Source organism: Myzus persicae, unplaced genomic scaffold (genome assembly GCF_001856785.1).
Source record: "Myzus persicae strain clone G006 unplaced genomic scaffold, MPER_G0061.0, whole genome shotgun sequence".
Lineage (NCBI taxonomy): Eukaryota > Metazoa > Arthropoda > Insecta > Hemiptera > Aphididae > Myzus > Myzus persicae.
In genome coordinates, this window is record NW_019101845.1 from 313,055 (window position 1) to 340,546 (window position 27,492).

General features: G+C 27.3%; 1 protein-coding gene across 3 annotated transcripts in view; it reads left to right on the forward strand.

The window, feature by feature from the left end:
• LOC111030579 (furin-like protease 2) overlaps positions 1 to 27,492 on the forward strand; it is a 135,946-nt gene that overhangs the window by 30,912 nt on the left and 77,542 nt on the right. For all 3 annotated transcript variants that reach the window (XM_022310137.1, XM_022310135.1, XM_022310136.1), the window contains exon 3: positions 14,425 to 14,529. In XM_022310137.1, the coding sequence (XP_022165829.1) occupies positions 14,425 to 14,529 (105 nt within the window). The remainder of the gene's footprint in view (positions 1 to 14,424; positions 14,530 to 27,492) is intronic.

The window sequence follows — 27,492 nt, forward strand, 5'->3', positions numbered from 1 at the left end:
TTTTTTACTATTATTATCAATTTAAAAGCTTAAAAATGTAATACTAAATTCCTCATAAGTTTTTATAATAACAGTTCAAAAATATTAAAGATACAAATGGAAGATTCTTTTGTTTAGGTATTTGAAGTACACATATTGACAAATAAATCATTTAATCGTTTAAAAATCACCGAAAACCACATTATTATTCATGAATGTTATTTTATTAGATGAGTCATTTTATTGTTCATAAATAGTTATCTATTTAATAGATTTGTTAAAATTGAGTAAGTTTAACTGAGACAATATTTAATCCGACCTTAAACAAAAAAGTTGAAATTAATACACTTATGAGTATGACTAAATATTATCATTATGTACCCAAGTTTAAAAATGATCTTTATAATATATAATTTCATATACGCCCACGATATACTATTTTATTTAATTATCATAAAAAAAAAAAAATACTTATTTTAATAAATCCGTGATAGAATTTCTAGTGTCATAAAAACTGAATTATTTGATTAATTTCTTTAGCATTGGTTATAATTTGTAAATTATAAATATTATTCAAACATGTCTTATTGTATAATATTGCAAATAATAAACAGATGATCAAACAAATCATAAAATGACCGTAAATGTTAAAAAAATTAAACAAAATGGCTATTGACGGTGTAGTACATATACCGTTACAATTAAAAACATTTAAATTAACAAATATAATAATATTATATTGATAGTCAGGTAATACGATCAGGAAATCGTACGCAGGCACGCAGCTGAATCGTAGCTAGGAACGAATCAGATAATACAAATCGTATAAACACTTTAAAATGTAACCAGAGCATAACGGAACGAGTGATGATGCAGTTTTGTAATATCCATAATATATATACAGGTCATATATATATACACTATACAATCATAGATAGGTAGATGATAGATGTGTTTAACACAATTTAAAATGTATTCTACTGTGCGGTCTCTGATGTTTTTTTTATTCGTTTAGAATAATACTTCACTGTGGATTTTTGAAATGTATCATTTATTCATGTTGATTGATGTTGTACACTTATACAGCATATAATAATCGATTAAAAATATAAATTCGTACGCAACTGCCAAGAATATTTGTTAATTTAAATCTAACACGTGTGATATTTTAGCCATCCATCGATTTCTATAGTATATTCGCAGTTATTAAAGATGAGTTTTTAACAATAATTGAAACTACAATTTTGGACACGTTTCATTAGTACTTAATGTAACAGAAAATGTTGTTAAATCGAATTGATCTAGAATTAAATGTTTATTTTTGCTGTGGTTTGCTGATAGCTCAATATGATTATTTATAAAATCACAATATATTCAAAAATTATTTCTGAGAAAATATTACAAAAAATAACATGATGCTTGGACATTATGATAATTATCGACTAAACCAATTAGTTTAATAATTGGTTCAGTATAAAAATAATTTTTCCATCATTGTCTTGTAGTTAAATTGTTTTAATAATATACATATTTTACAAAATTTAAATTTAATTAAAATTTTTGATCATATTCGAAATCAAGTCTATTTATAACAATAAAAACAATTATAGTTTTTCTTTTTTATTTAAATTACAATGTTTTTAGAGATACCTAATACTAGTTATAATCTAGAAATATTATCAAAGAGAGTAATATAATATTATGAATATTTTGTGAGTTGTATTTAATTAAATTGTTTTCAAATTTGCAATAGTCTACGTGAAATGTTTACTATAACAAGGTCAAGAAATAAAAACCATCAGAAAGCATGTAATCCGTTTTGGATCGCTAGACAATATTTTTAATGAAAATACATTTGCAAAAAATCTAGGATATTCTCTAATTAATAAATATATTCGACTTAAATACTAAATACGTCTCGCCGCTTTAGACGCAAATTTTACGTTTGGTTTTCCAAGTGGGAAATAATTTCCAAACTGGAATAATATTTGCGAAGTATTGTAATTTTAGCCTTTAGAATGAAAACAAATAAGTAGGTATTACAATAAGGCCTTTTTTATTAAAGAAAATATATTACTTTTGAAAATAGGATACTACGATAACTAATAAGTATGCATTTTAATTTAAAAACCAATATAAAAATATAAATGTTGATGATTTAGAAATGTCTAATTCAGTGGGGTTTTATGACTTTATTAATAGTTCGAATAACTTATTCAAATATAAATGTTTTAAATTTATTAATAAAATAAGGACAGGTAAATCACGTTTAATTATAACGTCTAAAAAAATCTTTAATATTTTTATACTGTGACTGATGTCAACTGTTTATATTTTTTATGATTTAAAAAAATTAAAACCTTACGCTATATATTTTTACGACTTAATAATTCATACAACATTTGTACTATTTAATAGTTTTTATTTTATTTACTATACACGCACATTAAGTGTTTAAATGAGGGATAGATTTTAATTCAAATACCAACTGCAATGATGTTGATTATTGATTCATGACCATTATTTTGGTATTTAATACTTGGAATTTATAATGGTTTGTGTATTTATTTAATTTGAATTTCTCGTTATTATTTTGATAGTGAGTGTTCCTTCGTAAAGGGTTGGTACCTAATTGAAAAATTACGAGAGTAAATAATTCCGATTCGTAATGTTTATGATACATTAAAAATGTTAATTTATTTAAGATCCAATTACTTTTTAGAAATTGTAACCATTATAATGGCCGCGGTCATGTTTTAATTTTTATTTGGTTTTATAATTTACAGAATTTTTTGATTGTTATTTTTATGTTTACTGCCTTACTGGTTACTTAATAAAAAGTACATTGTAAAGACATATTTAATATTTTATTACCTATGTATGATTTTTGTTTTCAAAAATATTTATATTAGGTTTAATGTGCGTTTATACTTAGTAGTTTTAACTGTTAAGTTTACTATCTAAATTACTAAATGTTTAATTTATACGAATTAAACCAATCAACAGCCTATTACTATATCTAATTTTTTTATTAAAACGTGATTATTAAATTATGTATTATTTTTTGTGTTTGAAAATATATAACTTACCATTTGATTCAGTGTTGTAAATAGTGATAGTAGGAAAACAATCGAAATATACTTAGGTACACTTAAATCTGTCAATTTACAGTTTGCTTTGAGTGTTGGCCCAAAGTATTTAACATTTATTTATGTACTAAAAGTTGAATTATTTTAATTGTTGGCGTTTTGTTATAAAAAATGTAGTCTGTCATATTTCGTAAAATAAATAGCAAACATATATACTCTCATTTCTCAACGATTCTTAACAATACAATTTTTTTTTAGCTTTGTCTTATTTTGAAGTTCAAAAAAATGCAATTAAAGGTTTTTCAAGTATTAATTATGTTCGTATATTTCTGTTATAATTGTTTTGTATTGTTCGAAAAATAAAAACTACGGTATTTGAAATTAAATTACTTCCAAATAGCAGGAATATATTTAATTGATATCGAATATAATGGATGTGTGTTTGTAGTTTGTACTTAAAACGTTGACAATTTAAATATATGTCCACCCTGAAAATTAATAATTAAAAATTGTCGACGGACACTACAGCCATACTACTAACACCCCAACACCACCGATATCACTACCACCAATACCACTGCCTTCACCGCCACCACCACCACCGCCACCACATCACCGCTGTCGCTTCAGTAATATTGTGTCAGCGGATGTTTGGTTTGGTTATTATTATTATTTTTTTTTTTTAATTAGTGCACAGAATTTGGACTAATTGCGGTCGTTTCGTGTGATTAAAGCTTTCGGTGGGATCTATTCGCGAATGGCCGACGTGAAGAGATAATAACAATGGCAATAATAATAAATAAAATTGCACTGTAGCGTGATGAGACTTCCGAAAAGCCCAGCGCTAATTAAAATCCCCACTGTCGCCTCCGTAAATATTCATCTTTGGGACATATTCCGGTGCCATCGTCACTATCAACGCCACCACCGCCGCCGTACAGAGAAGGGTACAAATGGGCAATTAAATTTTTTTTGCCCTTTCTTTATGTCCTGCGGAAGAAAAGATACATGTTTTTAGATATGAACTCGAAATGGGTAATCAACAATGACCGTGGTGGTCGTTATACAACCGCTTTTGATTAAAAAAAATAACCGTTCAAAATGCGAAAAATTGTACTGTGAAGGGGACGATAACAATAAAGACGTTACGCGATAAACTCATGTCGTTACTTTTCGTTGTCTCTCGTTGTCTGTGCATGGTATAAATGTATAATATTTGTAATTTCATCAATTTCGGGATTAAAAGCTCATAAATATTGACAAATTTCTGCTTTTAGCCCCAATCGTATTTTCTTATATATTATATAATAACATGCATCATGTTACGTATTATATAAGGTTATCAATTTCATTACATCACATTTAAAGTCCAATCGGATTATTCGATCTCATTGTTTTTGGATTTTTAATGGCATTGCTGTAACATTATACTAATTAATTAATATTCTTAACTGTTTCAGTGATAATATTTATTTTTTTGCCTGCAGTTAATGTCATTTTTGTATGTTAACCTACCTACTCCACTACATTTCTATTCTATATAATAATAATGTATCAGTTACACAGTATTTTCTATTTGTATTTTCATTTTGGTAATAACAGTTTATATTTACCTCGTTTTCGTTGATGTCAGCATCATGTTTGTTATAAACAATCATTTTGACGTATTCCGTGTTTGTCAATTTTCATAATATTGACAGAACGACAGGAAAAACAATGATAAAATAATATTAGGTACCTACATCACTAAATTTTGACAAACATCATTGTAATTTATATATTGGTATTTGCAAATCTCGCCTATCTGAAATATTTTGGTTGCTGCAGGATTATCAGCATTTTTGTTAACAACCCGCCATTTCTGTATAAAGAGTAGGTCCCATGAGCTTTTATCGATATAGAAATGCATTATAATTTTAAATTATTGCAGTATAAAGTCGGTAGGATGGAGGTGCAAAGGTATTCTACAGTTATTTAAATTTCAACTCGAAAAGGATAATTAAGTTCTCGGGTTTGGTGTTGGCTGCGTTGGGTTTGTCGGGAAATTGTGGATAGGGGTTGATCGTTATGCTTTAAAGTTCTGCATATTATATTCAAATATAATCCTAGACAAAGGGTTTAAACACGCAAATGAATATACATGCGTTCCTTCTGTTTTAGGTTGTAACATTTAATTACATTATAAACATATATCATTTGATTATTTGTGTAGCTCATATACATAATAGTTTTTCTGCGTATCTAATTTATGTAAAAATACAACTCTGAGCCATAAAAATCAAGTTTATAAAAGATAATAATTTTGTAAAATATATATTGAATATGGGTAGATACTTTTTGCAGTCATCAATCGTAACTTTAACTAAAACGATCGTTTATTATAATTAAAGTATTAATAATTGTGTATTGCTTTTAACGTTTTCGATCATAATTTATTGCAATAATCAACGTTAACCATAAATCAAATTTTGTATATACAGCTACCTATCGTTTAAATAGTCAGAATGTTTGATATTATTATGTCAGCTATATCTGTAAATACGTTTCTTTTAAATTTCTTCAAATCTTTATTTTCTGGTTTGTAATTTTTGTACACAGAAACCGTTGCATTAACGTCACGGGTCACAAATTTCATAATATATATGTGTAAGTTATGAACTTGTTTTTGTGCTCACAGAAAAAAAATCGTTGTACTCGTACTTGTACATTTCAGAGTTGTTGTTATGGTTTATTCTATAATGAATATTTATTTGAGGGAAAATGTGTTTGCCGCTTTCGTACGCTGTACAGCGCTGGTTCGTCCATGTGCCGAATACTTGATCTCATGAACAAGGGACGAGAGGTAGTATCCAATGATCAACGATCAAAACTATTCGAAATATTTGTATTACACACATGATCCATACAGTATGCACGCTGAAGCTTATATCGTCACGGGGATATTTGAGCTGGTATTCAAAATTTAGTTGTTAAGTTAGGCATTATATTATTATACATTATGTGTTTATATAATTATTATATTGCAATATTACGACCGAAACGTCGTTCGAATAACTAATTAACGCGTTTGACGCTGTTGTATCACGATAATATAGGTGTTTGTTAATCTTGTAATTTAATTTCAGACGGTAATATTTGTGTTGATAACACTTGTATACCTATATATTTTTGGAAGATTCCTAATCCATTAACTTATGTATAATCAACGTTTTATTTTTTGAGATGAGTTTGTAAATTATATATTATTATACCAAATAACTATTGTCGATAAAATTAGTTAGATATCATCAGACAATAGTATATATTAGGTATGTAGTAAACAAGGTATATACATTATAATCTATTATAATCCATAAACCTTGTATGGTAAATACGTTTTGTCGAAAATTTACAATCATGAGACTAATTTTATATTAGTTTTAGTTTAAAATATTTAATATCATTAAAATTTGAGAAATTATCAATTATTATAATTTCAAAGTTTATACGTAACATAATAACGTAATTATTTCTGATACACGTGTAGTCTTATCTTGATGTTATTAAGTTATTACTTGTTATAGTTGGCAGATATAATACGAATTCTTTGAATTTACCTTGTTGTAAAGATTAAAAGTTGTTGTCGCCGTCACGGTGTTGCCCAGTAACTTTTCGTAATTACTGAACAACAAACCTGACCTCGACTTAACTTAGTAGAGTACACTTGTTAAAACTCAACGATATGTTATAAATCGTTTAATGTTTTAAAATTGCTTAAAAGAAAACTTCGTCACCTTTAGGCTATAATGGAGTGTAAACATACACAATTCTCGGATATCACCTGTATGTACTATATATGTATGAAAGATACTAATCTTTTAATTTTATGGCTAGGCGATAAAATAAACGCAATCTTTGGTTCCAAAATTAATTAAAATACTTAATTATTCGTTTTAAAGCTCTTGTTGGATATGCAAGAGTAATTTTATTAATTATTTTTTTGTATAAAAATACCGATAGAATTTAAAAAAATCGTTTATTAGAAATCTGCAATAAAAGTAATTAATTAAATATAATACGAATAAACTTCTATTACTATTATTTTTTTTTTTTAATGAAAAATAGTGGTTCGAATAAGTATCAGTTATTTATTTTTAAAGAAAATAAATACAAATAGCAAGTGTTTTTTTAAAAATTATATATTAGGCCGGGGGAATAAAAACAAAACTAAAGATGAAAAATAGGCAGGACCGTATTTTGATGAATTTATTGTTTCCCGTCGACTGAACCAAAAATAAAGTATGACCTTTAGTTATTAAAACGGAATACGTATAGAAAAAAGTACAGGAAGTATATTTTAATAAATTACTTTTTTATGAAAATAAAATCAATTGTTATAACTATTGCCGAGGTTTGAATACAAATGAGAGTTGACGTGACTGCAATAGTATTACGAAGGAAACAATAATAATTTCTTCCATTTTTTTTTTTTAAATCTCAATTTTTTTCGAAAATCTTCGGGGAACGTGATGTTTTTATTCAATTAACGTAAGCCAAAATGTCTCTCGAGAATAACATTGAAACCTCGATACCCGTGTGAAAACATTTCCAGTACTTATTTCATATTTGGACAAGGCAGTAAATAGTGATGTTTAATTAAATTCATTATAAACAAATCAACAAAAATGAAAATAGTTTTTGAAAAGTATTTAATGTCTAGGTTATGTATACTTATATGTTTTTCACTTTTCTATAAAATATTCTTTTTAAGTCAAAAGTTCCGATAGATAAATATGGTCAATACAGATGACGGCATTTTAAAAGCTTTTTGATTTTATGGTTTGGGATAATGACGGCGTTAATACTTTGGTCGGACTGCTATCAGGGTTTTCTGCTTTTTTTATTATTACTTGTAAATTGGATGGAAAGATCGATAAAGGTTTTCTTTTCTGATATCAAAAGGAAAACCGATAATGAGGCCAACCGAAGAGGTCATTCGATTTATAGTGTTAAGAACAAACTAAGTAAATTTTATGTTTTTGTGCTCAACCAGGAGTTACTATTTAGTATTTTATATACTTTGTTCGTGGAGAACTTCTCAAACATTTTGAACTAGACTAATGCGTTCCCAGAACATTCGTAAACTTTAATTTAGTATTCCTTGATCTATTCACAATACACATCCCTATATTATATAATAGGTAGAATAAAAATATTTCATTTTAATTCGAAATATATTTTGGATTCCCAGCGAAGGGTTAAATTTATAGGTTGAGTTATCTTTATTGAGAGGTTGATTGAGCAATAAAAATTCTTCAATGTATTTCTTGTAGAAAAGTGAATCTAGTTGATACGTTGAAGTGATCAAAAGTAAAAAGCTGTCAGTAATTTTCTTAATAATTGTGAAAAACAAAAAAAAATTAAAAACGGGAATTCGACATAAAACCAACCAGGTTTTGATAAAATCGATTTATTCATTTTCTTGTAACTCAAAAACGAATAACCGTAGATATTTTTTTTTAAAAACGTTTATATTATATCTATTATTTTATACCTTTGATATCATTTTCAAAATATTTTGCTTCTTTTATTTTTCACATATTTCTAGACATTTGATTTGTACGATTTTTTTTTCTTATGATCGTCTGAAGTTTATACTTCGATGCACTATATCATACACAGGATATTTACGCGTACAACACCGATTTCTCACCAAATGATTTTCGTTTTTTAAATTTAGTACAATGAGTATTAGTTGTAGAATCTTGATACCAAATTCTACAATTCTACATAATCTATTATTTTCTCTACTCAATAAAAGTTTCAAAATTTTAAGACGAATTTTAAGCAATAATTGTCTATTTATACCGATTATTAATAATAAAATAATAATTACTATTATAGCAGCAATATATTATATCATAAAATACCCGGAGTAAAATGGCCGACAGACTTTGGTCAGAACATATTTTTTGAACAATGAATGATCAATGATTACAAATGTAGTATAATAATCATTACATCAGTAACCTAGTCAATGACGAGGTACACTCGACTCCAGCTGTACAGCTAAGTGGTTATCAATACTTGCCAATTTTTCTCATAAATATTCCGTTTAATATACATTAAAATTACAATATTGGTGTTTGAACTTTGATTTATAATGGAATATGATATTTATCTGAGTTATTTTTGCTTATATATTAATATCATATATTTCATCATAAGCTTTTGCGCCGAAAACAAATTCGATGTAGTAACGGTCTGACAACCTATTTGAAGTATTACGTATCTACTGTATTTTTATCTTTTAAAATACAAAACGTGTAAATACGTCATCCTAGTAAATCCGAATCGGCTTATGGTTAAGTAGGTATAAGTTTTTTTTCTGGTTAAAATCATTTGATAATATATATCATTTATATACATAATATATATATATATATAAACATATATTATGTGTGTGTGTGTATATATATATATATATATATATACATACAAACATCGCGGAGTAACGTGATAATAAATCGATTTTCGCACATTGTATTGGGATAAGGTTTTTTAAACGTGTTTGTTATTAATAGCATATACCTGTTTGGTTGTATTTGTGCAATCATAAATGCTTTTAAATTTCGAACTGTTCCTTGTGCGATTATAAATTTTTTTTATACCTTAAAAGTCGGAATAATAGTTTTGAAATCAAAAACTGTCATTGTACTATTGTATTGGGGTAGGTGTTTTTACAAAACAACATCGATCACTATCACGACCGAGGATACGCTCGTTCGATCTGATCCCTAGACCACAAGGCCGATGAAGGTTCGGGTTTTCAACGTCTAGGATGGACAATAACTTTTACAACAATATAATAATATGGTTGTATAACTTCAATAAGAGTTTAAATTTGAAAAAAAAATATAGAGTACCTCTTAGACTTAAGAATATAGATTCTCTCGAAATGATCAAACTCAGACTAACATTAAGGCTTCATCACACAACACCTCCAACCATTAGTTATCAAGCAAATAATTTTAATACACGGTACACTTATGCCAGTATTGAAGTACTATGAACAATTACAATAAATGTTATGAACAAAAAATTGTTAATTATAGTTTATATATTTTTTTAATTATTAAAATTAAATTTTGTTTTATAGCTTATGCATTATCATAATAGTAAAGTAATAATAAGTTATATAGTTGATCAAATTGATTTTGATCATCTTATCTAATTCAATTTTTCGATACTGTATAACATTTTTTTTTTTCAAAGAATCATCTTCCCTATTCTGATAACAACAATTAGTTGAAAGGGTGCCCTATAACTATAAAAACAAATAGTAGATGACCTTCGTCTTCCTGCGCTCCTCCCTCCAATTCCAGAACTGATTTCGCCACGTCACGAGGGTGCGGGTCAGAGGGTTTTTGTGTCCGTAGGTGTTGTAGCCGTTTGGCGGACGTTTATTAATTGTTTACGGTTCGCGATTCGCAGTTTGGATCGCGTTAATATAGATAAATGGAAGCAAGCGTGTTTTCGACTTAATTGACTGAATACATTTTCGGATTCAATAATACGATTTTTAACCGTTTCATTATTTACCACCGTCCCACTGCCCTGACGCATCCACATCCTTCGACCGTGTCGTTTGGCGGCAATCAGCAGTGTAAACCTCTGTTAGAATCCCGTCCCTCTCAGCGTGTCTCTCTTCCTCTTTTTCTGCTGCAAACACACGTTAGCGCGTATATATACATCAGCAGTGTCATAATTAGCGACGTCCGTCGCGTTTCGTCGTTCGGCCAGACCGTTTGTTTACATTTTTTTTTGTTTTTGTACCTATTGTTTTTTTTTTCACTTTTTCACTTATTATTTGTTTTACTGTTTGCCGCGTGACATCGTTTTCCGTTTCGCACACTTCCGCAAGTAGCGAGCTGCTCTTTTACGTCTGTATAATATTATTTCACGTGCTGTTTATATTTGTGTATAGATTCGTTGATCTCATCGAGCCTAACACGGTCGAGTGTTTATTTTTATGTACACTGACCAGTGATTTTTATACCTTGATAGAGGATTTATTTTCTCACAACTTAATACGAGATTGATGGATATTTTCAAAATAGCGAACAGTGTTTACATTTTTTAACCTAATATACGGAACCGTGTTTTTTAATTTTCCCTAGTTCTGAGCTGTGTACATGCAGTTCCATTCTAATGTCCGGCCCATGTGATGATTGTTATTTATATTTCGGAAATCGTTAATTTTTTAATAAGATTTTCCTAATAGATATAATGAATGTTATTATTGTTTACATTTGTCTCTTTTAACTCGTATCCAATATTAATAAAGATAATACTGCATCCTAACTGTTCATTATTATTCCCGATTATAAGTTTGTATTGTATAAGTTATTATTATATGTTTGCCAATTAAAATCGTTGTATACGGATGTCATTAGTTTGAGGTTTTTTGGTAAAGTTCTAAAATCCCTTTCCAAACAAATTGTTGGCAGTGTATATATTTCGTTGTAGCGTCGTTAGTTTTGTTTCCTTCAACCAAAATTGTTACAGGAAGTCCGAAATGATATCGATGTATTTATTCATATAACTTTTGTCTGAAAACCGTTGACCGAAACGGTAACAACTCGACCCGGAGAAAAAAGATAAAATAAAAAACATTTTTTACTTTTTTAAATGATATAAATAATATTACATATCATTATATTATGTGCATGTTGTCGAACCAGATTTTTCGTCTTCAATAGCATGGAATATGTAGCTGTGTTGCATGTGGCATATTATGCCGTATGGTTAATGGTCATCATCCTGGTCATTATGTCATTTAATAAATTAAACATTTAAAGCGAAAGTAGTATTCAGCTTTCACACAGTGACAGCAAGTTATATTTAGTTTAATATATGCACTTCCTTTGGACAAGTTATATTATTTTATTACCCAAAATTAAGAGTGAAGATTTTCGAAGCCAAAATCGACTTCTTGCTATAAAATCCAGTTGTAAAATTACGTGTCGTTTTTATTGAAACCTTCTATCATAATCTTTATAATTTATGTGTATTTTTATAAATAGAACTGCTTTTTAATTATATCTTGTTTTACTTACATACAATGAACAAATTATAATAAATGCATAACAGAGAAAAAAACTTAGCAACTATTTGGTGTCTCCTATACAATTTTATTTAAAAAAAAATCAATTTTAAAATTACGAAACTAAAATTGTTCAATTTACCTGCAAGTGATAATTATATTTTAACTTGTAAACTGCTATGTATTTTATTTTTTTACTATAATTATTTGCTTATTACATCAGAGTTTTTAAATTAACTTAACTTACAGACATTGTAAATAGGTTCCGTAAATCTGTGATAGTTAAAAGAAATAAACAGATTGTAAAACTAAAAATAAAAACCTAAAAATGTATAAATATTAATTTATAGATAATATTTAAAAATATATAGGATGGGTATTTGCGTTTAATCAAAAATAATTCGAAAGTCGTAACATTTTTAACGCATATAGTGTATTTTTTATTCAAAACCCTTTTACTGTCGATAACTATAATTTAAAATACTGTCACAATATAAGATGGATGTAAATATAAATACATTATTACCTATTGCATCATACATGCTATTTATTTAGTTTAATCTCAAATGTTCGATTAAATATGTATTGGTTTTTTTTTGTTTGGAAACAAAGCAATTTGGAAAAAGCATTTTGGATTCGTCTGTTAAAATTGTTCAAACAAATGTTCATCAATGAATGATTTTGTTTTTGTAATCTAGCATAGTGAATTCTCATGGAATTTCTGAAAATTGCTAGCCCTCAATGCTATTGTTTTACTCAATTTAAAACGAAAATACCAAAACGAAATCCGCTTAAATATGGGGACTTAGGCACATTGTGGAATTTCGAATTGAAATTTACCAACGTTGAACGCATGAGTGAATGGTATGTGACACACAGCGAACAGTCGCGAGTTGTTTTGGCCTGGGTAATAAATGTTGGTAGAATCACGCGAGTTGGGTAGACCGTTTTTATTATGTCAAACCACTGTATCATCATGACTGTAGTCGCTATGTCTGCTAACGTCGTTGGAGAGAAGGATAAAAAAAAAAAAACAAAAAAACATTAGTTTCTCTCTATCATTTTTTGCTGTCACGTATCCGTTGGTCAATGTGAAGTATGCTAACCACGTGCAAGTAAAACTCTTCTTGCAACGTTAACACGTTTTCTCTATTTTCTACGGGAAGATGAAAGGGACGAGGCTTAAAAACAGCTCTGTAAGATAAATTTGGTGGGGATTTTTATTTCATTTTAGTTTATATCTATAAAATATGTATATTATCAGAAGACTAATCGCATTTGTGTGCGTTTTAAACGTCTCGATTTTGACTTGAAAACTGCGCAAGACACTTTTTATCTTGAAATTAAGTTAATTATTTACTATGTTACATTTTACCCTATGATTAAACGTGTTTATTGCTTATAACTGCCTATATCGTAGTTTAAAATGAATGAATAAAATAACTACATTTGGTTAATTCTATCAACTATATTATTATGTAATTATATTGTTGGCAAATGAAAACAAAAATACCTAGTTGAATTGGGTATAAGAAAATATAAAATAATTTGATAAAAGGTATGGCTATTCATTATTGCAGTTTTTGTATATCAGATTATGTTTTTAAATTCAAATTAGCTGATTATATTAATAATGGTTAATCAAACAATTGTAGTATACCCTATTAAATTGTTGTAATATGAAATGATTAAAAAATAAAATTAGTCGCAGGAACTGAAAGAAATATTATTTGTTATATTTTTAATTTTCAAAAGTTCACATTTGTATGTCAAGTGATTACGTCTTAAAATAGTTTAAACCGTTTTAGCATAGTATTTTACCGTAATTATATTATTTCAAAAACAATTTTTCCTTTGGGTGCGATTTTGTTGTTTTTAGTCGTAGTATTTTATTCTTTGCCGTGCCATTCCATTTCAAATGCTTTTTTTACTTAGACCTTCAATTACTATGTAACGATCAAAGAGACCGTTATAAGAGATTTCACGCTTCCCCGTCTACTCTTGGATACTGAGGTTGAAAGCTATATATATGCCATATTTTTTTTAATTAAACGGTTCTACAAAGAGTTGTGTTTGAACACACATGCTCACACAACCGTGCGGTGTATTAATTTCTTATATTTTGAATATTAATCCAATGGTTGTATTTCCATTATACCTACCTAATAACGCATGTAACCCGACTTTTCGGTTTATTCCGACAGTATGATGTGTGTGTCATATAAATTATTAAATAGGCGAGATTTTTTACGATTTATTTTTGTTTTATAGATCGGCAGTTTGGAGGGCTTTTACCTCTTCGAACACAAACACGTGCACAAACGGTCAATGGACACCAGCGATGTACATCATAAGAAACTAACAGACGAACCAGACGTAAGTGATGTCATAATAATGTACTTAATACAATATAATATTACGATCATCGGACTATAACAATAACGTATACCAATAATTATACTCATGTCCTTATGAATGTAGGTTACCCATGTGGCTTCTTATTATGTTTTTGTTTTTATGTTTATCGCAATTCACCTTGCTTTGTCGAAACCGTGTTCAATAAAACATTATATATGTATCATGCCGTCGGCGTAGGCACTCATTAGGGAATAAGTTATATTATATAATATTTTAAGACCTAACGCGCACCGTATACGTTTGTTCAGTTTTCCCCATTCATTACCGTCGCCGATTATACACGCAACCATTCACTCGACGCCTCGTTTAATGCGATACGGCGTAGGCGAGTCTTAGCGCCGTTATCACACACACGAGGCAAAACATTCTATAAGTGGTGTTTTCTGGATGAGTGAACAATTCACAAGCCGACCCGTAAGAAATACACTCGACGACGTATTCCATCGACGGAATGAAAGTTTTTGAACATTTTTTTTTTTTTCGTTGGAAAAAATCAATTATTTTAATTTGGCTTCTGCTAATACTTCTGCTCTGCGATTTTATTGAACCCAACAAATTTCAGCGGTGACTGTCCGACGTCCGTTGCTTGTAAATGCAATATAATATAACTACAATAATCGCGAGTAAGGTTATTACGTATATTTTTGTCCTTTTAATCAGTGTTGTCGTTTTGATTTATCGGTTTGTAATATAATATGCATCACGTTATATGAAGACTCTGCGCAGTAAAAATATGGCGAATCAACTATTGCATCTTGTTCGTCGAAATTTGTAAGACTTATTGTCTACAATCAATCACTTTTAACATAATATTTAGATGATTTTTATTGGTTATTTAGAATTTTGATACTATTCATTCGTTACGCTGTTTTTTTTATTAATTATTAAAAATGAGCTTTTGATTATTTTATTTTGTTTTAGTCGGCGATCTTTAAGTGGTATATTATTAAGCTTGGATATTTTCAATTTATACGAAATAATGATTATATTTAACTAAAAATTGCCCTTTAACTTAAACGTTATTAAAAGCTAGAGTACATGTTCTAGTAAAAAATAATTCATATCATGTCAAAAGAGTATTTTGTATAGATTATAGACATAGGCAGTATATTCTAAAATAGAGTTTAGGCTTAAATTTATAATAATTACACAATAATTGAGTTATACTTCTATTTAAAACAAAATAATTAATTACTTGAGTAGGTAGACGATTGGGCTCATTTGTTTTTATTTTAATTTTATATATAGGTATACTTTTATTATATTATTAAATAAAATAAAAAAAGGTCTGTTAATATTTCACGAACAATTTAGTATTATATCAGTACTTGAATAAATATGCAAGTTATATATATAGGTGCATATATAATATTATAAACATTTAATAAAGTTAATTTCTATAATAATGTTTCCTATGGACAAGTGTACCACATATTTTTACGAATCTAATAATATTTTAAAATGTATCCTTTATACTTCTACATTTCTACTTTTACATCATTAATTTTTTTAACTAGAATTTTTTTCAAAGCTTAAATTGTATACTCAATTTCATCATTTAAAATTTTAAACTTTTGAGGTCTTTATGATTTAATATTAAAACTAAAATCTTTATAATCATGACACATTAGTATTTTAGTTCAAAACACGTATGACGCATTTTAGAGATTATTCAATGCGCCATCTTGAAGAAGCAACATCGTTGTATCAATATACCTACATAATGAAAAAAAATATATGCGTTTTTAAGTGGTTGTGGTTTAGACATTTAGTTAGGTTCACGTCTCATGACAACTTTTTTTTATTATATTATCTTACTCATATTATTCTGCGACGTGTATTGAAAAGCTGTAAAGATATTTTATTTCTTAACGTTTCCGTTTGGCTTGGCAAGTGTACCTACAATTTAATCACAATAATATCGATGTTTTATTTACTATCAAAGTGTTATCAGTAGAAACTTATTTCCTTTTATTAAAGAGCATTGTCATTTTTTCAGTACAACGGATATTGAAGAGGGGGAAGTTTGAAATAGAATGAGGCAGAGTATTTTTCTAATTTAAATAGCAGTTATAAATGTTTGATAAAATGTTTTTCTGTTTTAAAAAGGGAATCAGTTGTAATAAAAATGTTTGATTTCTTTTTATAAATACTTTTTATTCTAGGGATTGTTATTTCGCAGAAGGTAAACGTAATTATTATTGTAAACGCTTATAGATATTGAATGATATTCATCACCATAAACATAATAAATAAAATAAATCGTGTTATTATAAACCATTATGTATATTAACAACACTTATTTTCTTTGAGATTTTGCTTGTTATTCATACTTTATTCGCATTGCATTTAAAACGTATTGATTTATGACCAACTTACGAGTTACTGTTATAGCTTATGTTATCTTCTTAGTTATTTAATTGTTAGTGAAATAAATGTATTTTTTAGAATTATTTCTTTTGTTTTAAATAACTTTCGTTCTTTTAGCTAGACTATTATTCGTCGTATATATATACAATCCACAGGATGGATCAAAAGTTCAACAGCTATAGTACGTACATAACAATAAAAAATCGTAAATCGTAAAGATAATAACATTGTTTTGAATTTTGTAAAATAGTACCACTTAAAATATTCCTGTCAACTATCGTAAAAACAACTTTATTGAACAAGTTTAACGTTATACTGAAAAATAAATCATGTAGTTGTTTCACTCACAGTTTATAATATAATAAGTTTAAAACTAATGTGACGTTTTGTTTAAAATATTATTTGCGGTTCAAAAATAATAAATCATCAAGCATAAGAGTTTTCTACCTATTCATTAGGTACACACATAATTCTTTAATACTATATGATACTGATATTAAAATAATATAAAATGCAAGTTATTATTTGTTTTCCTATTTTAAAAATTTTATAGATTGTGTTACCCAAGTGTTACATAGTGTTAGTTTTCAAACACAGAATTAACTAGTCTCATATACGTTTTTAACCTAATATAGATGTTTATTTTCTAATTAATTTTTTTTAACTTTTTTTTATTAATAGAAACACATAATCTATACAGTTGGTACAATACGTAATTAAAATAAGAAATTAACTAGTAAGTTGATAGCGTGAAAGGAAGTCACACATAAGAAATACTTTAATTTCTATTTATTCGGACAAAAATACGTAAACCTTTATTGAATTGTGAATAATAATAATAATAAAAATAAAGTTAATTCAATTAGGTAATAAAACAAAGTAAATAGATGTCTCATTCCTCTCGATGTACATACAAATTGTATTTTAACGTCAAAGTTAATTGGAGATACACGTAAATCAACTAGAAATTAACTACGATATCTCATTTTATCAGAGTAGCTATCACAGTACATCATATTTTATCTGATAAATTTTATTTACTAAGGAACAGGTCACCGCTGACAGAATAAATTAACTTTATAATCCTTTAACATTACATTTTTAAATTAATAAAATATGTTAAATGAATTAAAAGAAATGAAAAATTTTTAATTGGTGTACTAAAGTAAATACAAATATAGAAACATTAAAACCATTGAAAAATTAATAATTAAAATAATGTTTAATTTATCTGGTACTTATAATTTTGTTGTACAATTTATTAACTTAAACTTTTAAAATTAACTCATATGAATTATTCTTCAATATATTCAGGTACTTACTTTGATTTATAAATTGTTTTTATATGTTTAATAATTGTCGATTTCTTCTAAAATGTAGTAGGTTATATCTAGCCAAAGTTACATAATTTATAAAAATTAAAAAATTAAATTGATTGTTAGCTGTAAATACAGTCTACCAGGAATTTAAAAATGTCTTATACACTTTATACTAAACGTTTCCTACCGCTGTATAGTGTTTTAAAATATTATTCATACGTTTAATTGAAAACAATTTTATTTAGAAAATATTAAGTTTGTACATCGAGTCAAAATAAGCATTTATGATAACAGAGACAATAAAACCATGCACACTTTTTAATAAGAAGCCATATTACACTGTTGACACTTTCAACTATGTAATAATTTATTTTATTTAAAAAGTTATATGCATTTAAAATTACACATCTACTATGTCGAACAACCGGTTTGACGTAATTAAACTAGGAAGTAAAATTATTACGAATATTTAAATTCTTAATTTAAACCGATTATAATATTCCAGATAAGTATTTCATAACTGAATAGACTTCTATTTTGTATCCGTCTGAATCCATAATTATAGCGAATAAACAGTTTGCAGAGATAAACACAAATTTGAACAAAAAAAAACTAACAACAACACAGTTGGTACATATACCTAAGTGATTATTATAAAATGCAATAAGCAATTAAAAGCAATGAAATAAAGTTTTATTATTGTAAGATTCTATAATAATAGTTTTTAAGGATATTATTATGAATACATTATTCTAGATTTCGTGCTGATAATTGGCGCGTATCGTTGTACGGTATATATCAGTCGACATCTGTGATTTTTTAGCGTCTGGTGTAATGGCACGTATTAGATAATTACGTTTTGTTATATACGATTCATAATATGTATTATAACAATAATATGGTAAGAACCGTCCATAATGTTTGTGTGCATATCGTGCGGATAGGCAATAATGTGGCACGCGATTCTTAGTCTTTCTCGATATGATATAATGTATGTATAGGTACCTCAATTATTTTTTGCCGCTTCTAAATTACCTGGCCGAGGGTCACTAGGCAAAAGTTGTGCATCTCGAAACAAATCGTCGACATGTTTTAGATTTTAATAATAATAATTATAGTTCTAATAATAGGTGGCTGAGGGAGGGGGTTGGTAAAAACCCATTCTGATATGAAACTTGCCCTGATTCCAAAATTTTTTCTCGAGTAAATAACATCACACTAAGTAATTTTCAAAATAAGAATTACTGAAAAGCAGGAATAATTTACCATAAACCAGTTTTTAACAGAAACATTGTTTTTCTTGTAGTTCAAAAAATCATTATACTATGTTAATATAATAGCATTTTCTAATTTTGTTGTTATGTTCAGACTAACTTGAACATTTAATAATAAAACACGCATCGTAGGTTTTTCTTCGATAGAAATAACTATTTAGTAATTTTTATGATATATATAATTTTTATATTTAACCTCAGATTTCTACTTAAATTTTACAGTGTTTTTTAGCTCTATTGTTAGTAATTTATAACAGTTTAAAGGTTGTTGTTTTTTTTTTTTTAATAATTTCTTTAATTTTTGTTTTTATGACATAAAACTTAAATATATTGTTGTGAGTATGGGATTTTCTGAAAAGGTTGAGTGTTATTTTAATGTTAATATGTCGGTAATAATTCGTGTGATCGATTTGTTGTAATAAACTAGATACTTGCACTTTTCAGCCATTCTATATTTTGTATAACATGTCAACTAACGAACAGATAATAATACAAAAATTAAGGAAATCAATTCACAATATCTTAGATTGCACGGTCATCACTATAAACAATTTACTAATGTATTAAATATTAATCATTAACAATAAAACATTGTACCTGTTCTTTTTTGTTTGAATATGTATGCGTTGACCTAAAGAGGGCTCGTGGCCATATACGAATTTAACTTTTGATCAATATTAAAATAAAATTTATTATTATGCAGTGTAGAATATTGCATCGGCTAATAACCAATGATACCAAACATATTTGGAATGTTTTAATCATTAAAAAAATGTATTAATTTTTATGTAAAATTACATTCGAATGTTGACGGTTTTATAGTATAACGAATATTGAAATGAAATTGCAATTAAACAATTTTGTGACAAAGAAACATAATAACTAATGGGGAATGACACATAATGCACCTTTATTTATTATGGTCCATTTCATTTTGGATAGAATACTTAATGAGTTATAGTTCTTTTATTCAGTAAAATAATTGATATTTTCAATTTTTTTAATCGTGAATAAAATAGAGTTTTATTCTAAGAGTAATAGCCACACAAATCATGTTTATAAATAATAATGTGACGTACTTTTTCTCTTTTATATTTTTATTAAACTTCAAGTTTTATGAGTTATTTTATTTTTAAATTATTTACCTACTATTGAAAATATTAAAAATAATAAATGTGTACTATAAATTCATGAAATGTTAGCCTATATGTGTATGAAATAATTATAAAATTCCGTTAAATACGTTTTCCTGCCGAAAAATGCAAACCAAGAATGCTGGAATTCGTTTCATTGTAGGCACTAGGTATAGCAGGTAATGGTAAATTGCTGTAAACCATAATCACACATAATTCTTCAGTAAAGGAAAAATACATAACATAGAATACATATTAATTTTTAAAAGTAGCAAGTGATCTATCCCAAAATCTGATCTGATGGGATATTCATAAATAATAATATTTACATTGAACTAAATCGAAATAACAACAAAACGTAGGTATCGTTTTGAAAACCGAATTAACATTTATTCACTCATAATGACAATACATGGTATAATTGAATACAGGCAATACAGTTTAAAACAAAGTTTAAACTCATATATTCTATCAAGCAACAGATAACTTATCATGACACAGGTCGACATTATTTAAAGAGTTTCGCGCATATGTGGCGTCTGATATAATAAAGGACGCGTCGGCGACTATCGCACAAACATAGTTGTGAGTTGTGACGACTGACGGGGTGTAAAATGCATATATAGGGGTACGCACATTAAGGAAAGGGTCCTTCTGCTCCACTTTATTCATAAACCCGGGACATTCCGTGTGTACGTCCATTAATTAACGTTTGGATAAACAAAACGTCTGCCATCAAACGACGTCTCTTTCCAGTGATACCGTGGTGTAATATTGCAGTGATACGTCATTCTCTGCATCATCGCAACCGGCCGATCGTGGGTACAAATAAGTTAGTTGAACGATATCATAAGTCGAACTTGTTCAAGGTTATCGGTTCGTGTTCCATTTATATAATATTACATAATACATGCAACACTTTTGCACCAATATATCAGACTAACCTGCAAAGTTTTGGAGTATTATTACTAACGCCCTTGAACACATGGGTTTTGGACAAATCCGCAAGCAGTTTCTTTTCACTCGCGCCGCATAATAATACTATTTTAACTTATACATTATTATTTTTCTCGATAACGCGTATACGTTGATACGACGAGTCGTTTAAAAGCTTTTAGTGCATTATTATTAATAGTGATTTTACGGTTTCGATTATTTTGGAAGTAATCTGTTTGTTAATATAATATTAGTATATTACCTTTGTAGCCATGTAGACTATATATACTTGAGCCCAAGTCATACGTTTTTCTCCGCCATGCTTTAATTTAAATTCGCATGTTCTCTATTGATTGTTTTTTCGGTATAATATAATTTAATTTTATATTAATGTCACTCTCTAATACATTCATACTATCATACTATATCAATTATTAAAACTGAATTTCACCTACTTTTTTAACACAGTAGGTACTCCGGATTTTCGACGGGTGTAACTTTTGTTATTACTCAAATGTATTGTTAACTTTTAATGTGTTTGCACTTATATATTATGAGAGTGCAACTTTTATAAAGTTAGGTGCTACATTTTACCCCATATAATTATCATTAACTGAACTTAACTTGATTTGCATTGGCCATAATGTGTCAATAACTATTGGCTGTATATTAATACGTTTAGTGGAAATAATTATTTTATAGTTATGTTTTGTTTTTTAAATAATAAAATGTTTGTCACTAACTTAAATTCATTTGTTTAAAATGTAAGTTATGTTTGTGTCTATAATTTCAGTTTCACAAGTTTATTAATTGTTTTAAATTACTTTACCACAATTATTACTCATTATTAGTACCTATGCAATTATAAATTTATATACCAGACAATAATATAAGTTTAGCTTAGGTAATTTAGAGGCAGCCTATAATATCTGAATTAAAATTTATAATTATATATTTTATACAATTCTTAAGAATTACACGTACTTGATGATATTTTATAATATATTATACACAATATACATATTATATTCATCGATTTTCGGAAATTAGGCACGCTGTAAAAATAAAGAAACTAAGTGTATGAATAATTTTTCAATTGGGTATAATTGCAGTATTTAGGTTGCTCTTTATTTAAATTCTTATTAATTTGGGGACCTATATAGTTATAATTAAATACTTTAGTTATAACGTTTTATTTAAAAAATATGTAATGAAAATGTAATTCGTTATATTTTATTTGTATCATATTATTAATTTCATAATTTGAAAACTTAAGTAGGAATATAATATAACGTCTTACGCCGGGTTGTATGACAAATGTATTATAATGTATATAATGGATCAATAAAATTGAATGGTCCAATCACAACGAGCCTTTATATTATATTTAAGGGACCACCGACCATTAAGCTCATTATTGGTTCATTAAATTTTAGTGATTCTTCATGAAAATTACGACATAAGTATTTTAAATAACGGTCAAAGAAAGAGTCATAATTATTATACAGTATATAATATTATGTTCATACGCTATATTACCCGCCGTTGCACGGTTGAAACATTTATTAAATCTAGATAGGCAATTCACCTGCAGCGGATAATTATATTTTTTTCTCATACGTAGCCAATTGCAAGCAGAAACATACGAGTATGAGGTTATGATTTTAATATTATTAATAGCGAGCAAGCTACCTCGAAATAACTGATACAATTTATTATCTAAAGTCTAAACTTTCCTTGAATTGTCCAAATCGGTCGATTATTTTTTGATTCTATAAGCCTCTGGCATACATGTTGTATTATGTGTGTATATATATATAATAGCTGTTACCCGAGGCTTCTATTCTAATACTCTTACGACCCGTCCGGGATCCTACATAATATACGTAACTTTTAGGAGCAATAAAAATGATTTAATCATCAACTTTGAAGGTGTTTCAGATTAAAAAAAATTGGATCTTGTCGGTACTTTGGGGGGACAAAAGAAAATTTCCAGTACTTACTTCTCATAATAATAGGGTAAACGGGAATATATTTTACCAATACTAGTTTTTAACAAAATTAATTTGGTATTTTTGTCGCATTTCAGAGATGAATTTATGTGTAAATAAAATGTTAATGAATAATGAAACTAACTATGTAGCATTTTCTAATACATCTTTTATTACACATTTTAAATAGACAAGTTCAACAATTATTTTTAAAATGTTTAATTAAAAATGTACTATATTTGTCCACGTATTACATAAATAGGAGCTATAATTATAGGCACTCAATTCGCATCGCTCATTTCAGTAGAGATAAACCTCATGGGAATTGAATTTTGGGCAAATCTCTTGAGCTGGTTTAAGGTACTAATTGCCTTAGTGTAGCCTATTACAAAGTGACGAATTCTAAAATATCTTTCCTTCCACTATTTAAATTCTTACCTTAATTCATTAAAACACTAAGCCTCGATTTCGTTCATAATAAAAATTTGCTTCTGTAGTTAGTTTGTGTTTTTTGTATTATTAGTTAAGTATTTAAGTATTATATGATATTAAGTTCAATATCAACTTATTCTCCCAAAATGTTATGTTCATATTTACTAATCTTCCTAATTAATATCTCACGCTTGGGTTAACTTTATAGATCCATTTCTTAATTAATATTACTGGTTGCCTGGTATTAGCTGAAACTAAACAATTCTTACTAATCGTTGTTCATTAGTTCGTGACATTCGGTGTACCTATGTTTATCTTAAAACATTTTTGGGCTTTTACATTTTCTAAAAATAACTGTAGCATATCTGTATACATTCTCAAAATGTAATAACTCTAGTATATTTGATCATTTAAATGAGATGTGTCGTACTAATTGTAAGTACATTAAATAGTGTTTAAATTAATAATTACATTATCATATATCTAACTATTAAGTATATTTATAAAGAATTTTTTTCGAAAACAAAATACTGCTCGTTTTCTTATTTTATCAATGTTAACAAATCCGATATGTTCAAATTATAACTATGTTTAATGTTTATATACGGTCAACTGTTGGGTAATTTTTTTCTATTTTGCAACATATTACATTGTATATACCTATTACTTTGAATCTGCATAATTTATTTAATGAGATTAAAAATATCGAAAGGATGAAGTGAAATTTTAATTGTATAACTTTGTAAAATGTATATAAAATGGTAATAAACGGACAAATGTAAATAATAATTTTTGAAATAATTTTATGAATGAAATGTAAAAATAACTGAAAATTTTAATTAACCATTTCTATACCATGCATACATTAGGAAAATCTTGTTAATTATTACAAATGGTGAGTTGACTTATGTATGGTTTTTCCGCTGTTTTTCCAATGGTTTTTGTTCTATTTCCCCGTCCGTTTATTAAACAAAGAACCGCTTTTTTAACTTTGGTTTTGGTAGAGACATTAGCCTCATTTGTAGTTCCTATGAATGCTGAGAGAAAAAGTGTATATGTATTAAAATGTCATTATAACCAGAGAATAGAGGTTTCTTTTTGTATGGGATTATATCTGTATTTCAGGCCCGTGTTTTTTCGTTTTGTATTTTTTTTTTTTAGCATATACATTTAGCTTAACCTTTTAACGTTCTAACGAGCTTCTGGTAATTAGATTTTTGAGATGAATAAAACAGATGTTTAATTTTTCCAACATTTTAATGATTTTATCACTTTTGTACTCCATATAATAATATGTTGTATGAAGTGTCATAAATAAATAAGTTATTTTCAAAAAGTTCTCAAAAACATTTCAAGTTTGGATTTTGAGGTTGTGAAAAAGTTTATTTAGTAGTAAGTTTTTTTAAAACTTATTTAAGACAGTGTTTGAGACTAATCATTTTATGGACCTGTGTATTGGCTGAATTATTCAATCAGTTTTATAGTGGAAAGTTGTGTTAGCTGTGTTCTTTATTGTCTCAAAATGGGTTTTAGTTATCAAAGGCTAGCCGAACAATAGCATTCGACTTCTATATACCTATATGTTGTCAAAGTTTTTTTTAGCTGCATTTCAGTGTAAATAAAATTTGAAAAATTAGAAAATTAGGTTTAAATTAGGGATGCATCAGTAGTTCAAAACTATTTTGATATGCATGAAATTATACATTAAAAATCGGTTTAAATTGTTTCAAATCAGAATGGATGTTCGTTAAATTTTACATTATTTTGTATCATTTTTTCAAACATATTATTATCATTTATATATTAAAGTGAAAATATTAATTAAGGTTCGATAATTTGTGCTAATAGATTATTTTCATTTATTGAATTATTGTGTAGTATTGTTTAATTTATTTTTTGCCTCACATATCATTTGAAAAATGTGCTTTAATTGTTAATGTTGCTGGATGGAACTTGATTACAAATAAGTTTTACAAATTAATTTAAATAGGTATTTGAATAATTTTTAAAATTGTTCATATATTTGATTAATTATTACTTTTTATTGTTGAAATTTTAGTTTTTATATTTTATAGTCGATATTTATAAATATTCTTCCATTCGTTTTTTAGAATTTTAATCGTTATTGCGCTGAGCCAAAAAAATTATAAATTTACCTAAATGATAATACTATCATATTATCAATATTGCCGGTAAGATATGCTGGTGGCATCTCGTCATGATTTTATTCAACTATATATATAGTACCATAAAACACCATAATATTTGAGCAGAATATAATAATTTATCAATATGAGCAAAGGTTTCAGCATTCAGTTTCTGGATCTTGTTTGTGCTTTAGTATTCAAATATTATAATGAAGATTAGAACTTCTTAATTTTCCAAAGAATCAGAGCTTTATTTATTTAGTTTGTCAGTCGAACGAAGAATACCAGTGAATTGTTCTGTAACTTTAAACTGGGGTGAAGGTTTTCGAACCCTCCGGTTTTGTCCTTTCTGGAATTCCCCGCCACCGTGCAATACGAAATGAAATGTATAGTGTTTGTTTTATATTAAATCCGTCGTTAGAAGAAATATAAAGGCGTTTGACCAACAGCATATTTTGATAATCATAAAAAGAAATTTGATTTGCAAATATATAATCGTACAAATAAAGATTTGAAATAAATTTATTTCAATAAAAAAATGTCATATTTTTTTCACAATATTATTTTAAATCGAAGAAATTTTAATATTTAATATTTTTGCTAATACTACCAACTAATTTATCGAGTCAATTTAATACATTTTTCATAAACATAACATTTTTTTTTGGATATTATTTCCTATACTTCAAATCTATAATATTATATAATACTAGTAATATTCAATAAAATAATCTCTCTATTAAAAAAAAGAAATTATCTGTCACTTTTATTATGTGATTCATCTGAATACGTACTCAGAGTCTTATAATAAAAAAATAACAAACTACACAGTGATCTTATGATAACATATATTTAATATTTTCGAATATTTTCGAATATGTATGTTAATAATTTTACATCTTGTTTTTTTACCTAAATTCGATTGAATTTCACGATCAATTGTAAGTATCGTGGATTTAAATATTATATTAACATTACCTCTGTTCAATTATACTTATGTTTTTACATTTTCAATGATATAATTTAATATTTTATGAGCTCTCATTATTGTTGACTTATGGCATGGTATTACAACTTTTATATTTTTATTTTGTTCAATAGGGAGGATTATGAAACCGTTGTGAACCGTACTATTGTCCCTTCGGTCTATTAATATACGTTTTATTTAAACTGGGCTTGTAAACCTCTAATATTGTATTAGGACTCTAATAACGTTGGATATTCCAAATAATTGCTTTGTATTATGTGAAATTTGAACAATATTGATCGGGAAATAATATTTGTATTAAATTGAATCATAATGATGCTAAAACCAATAT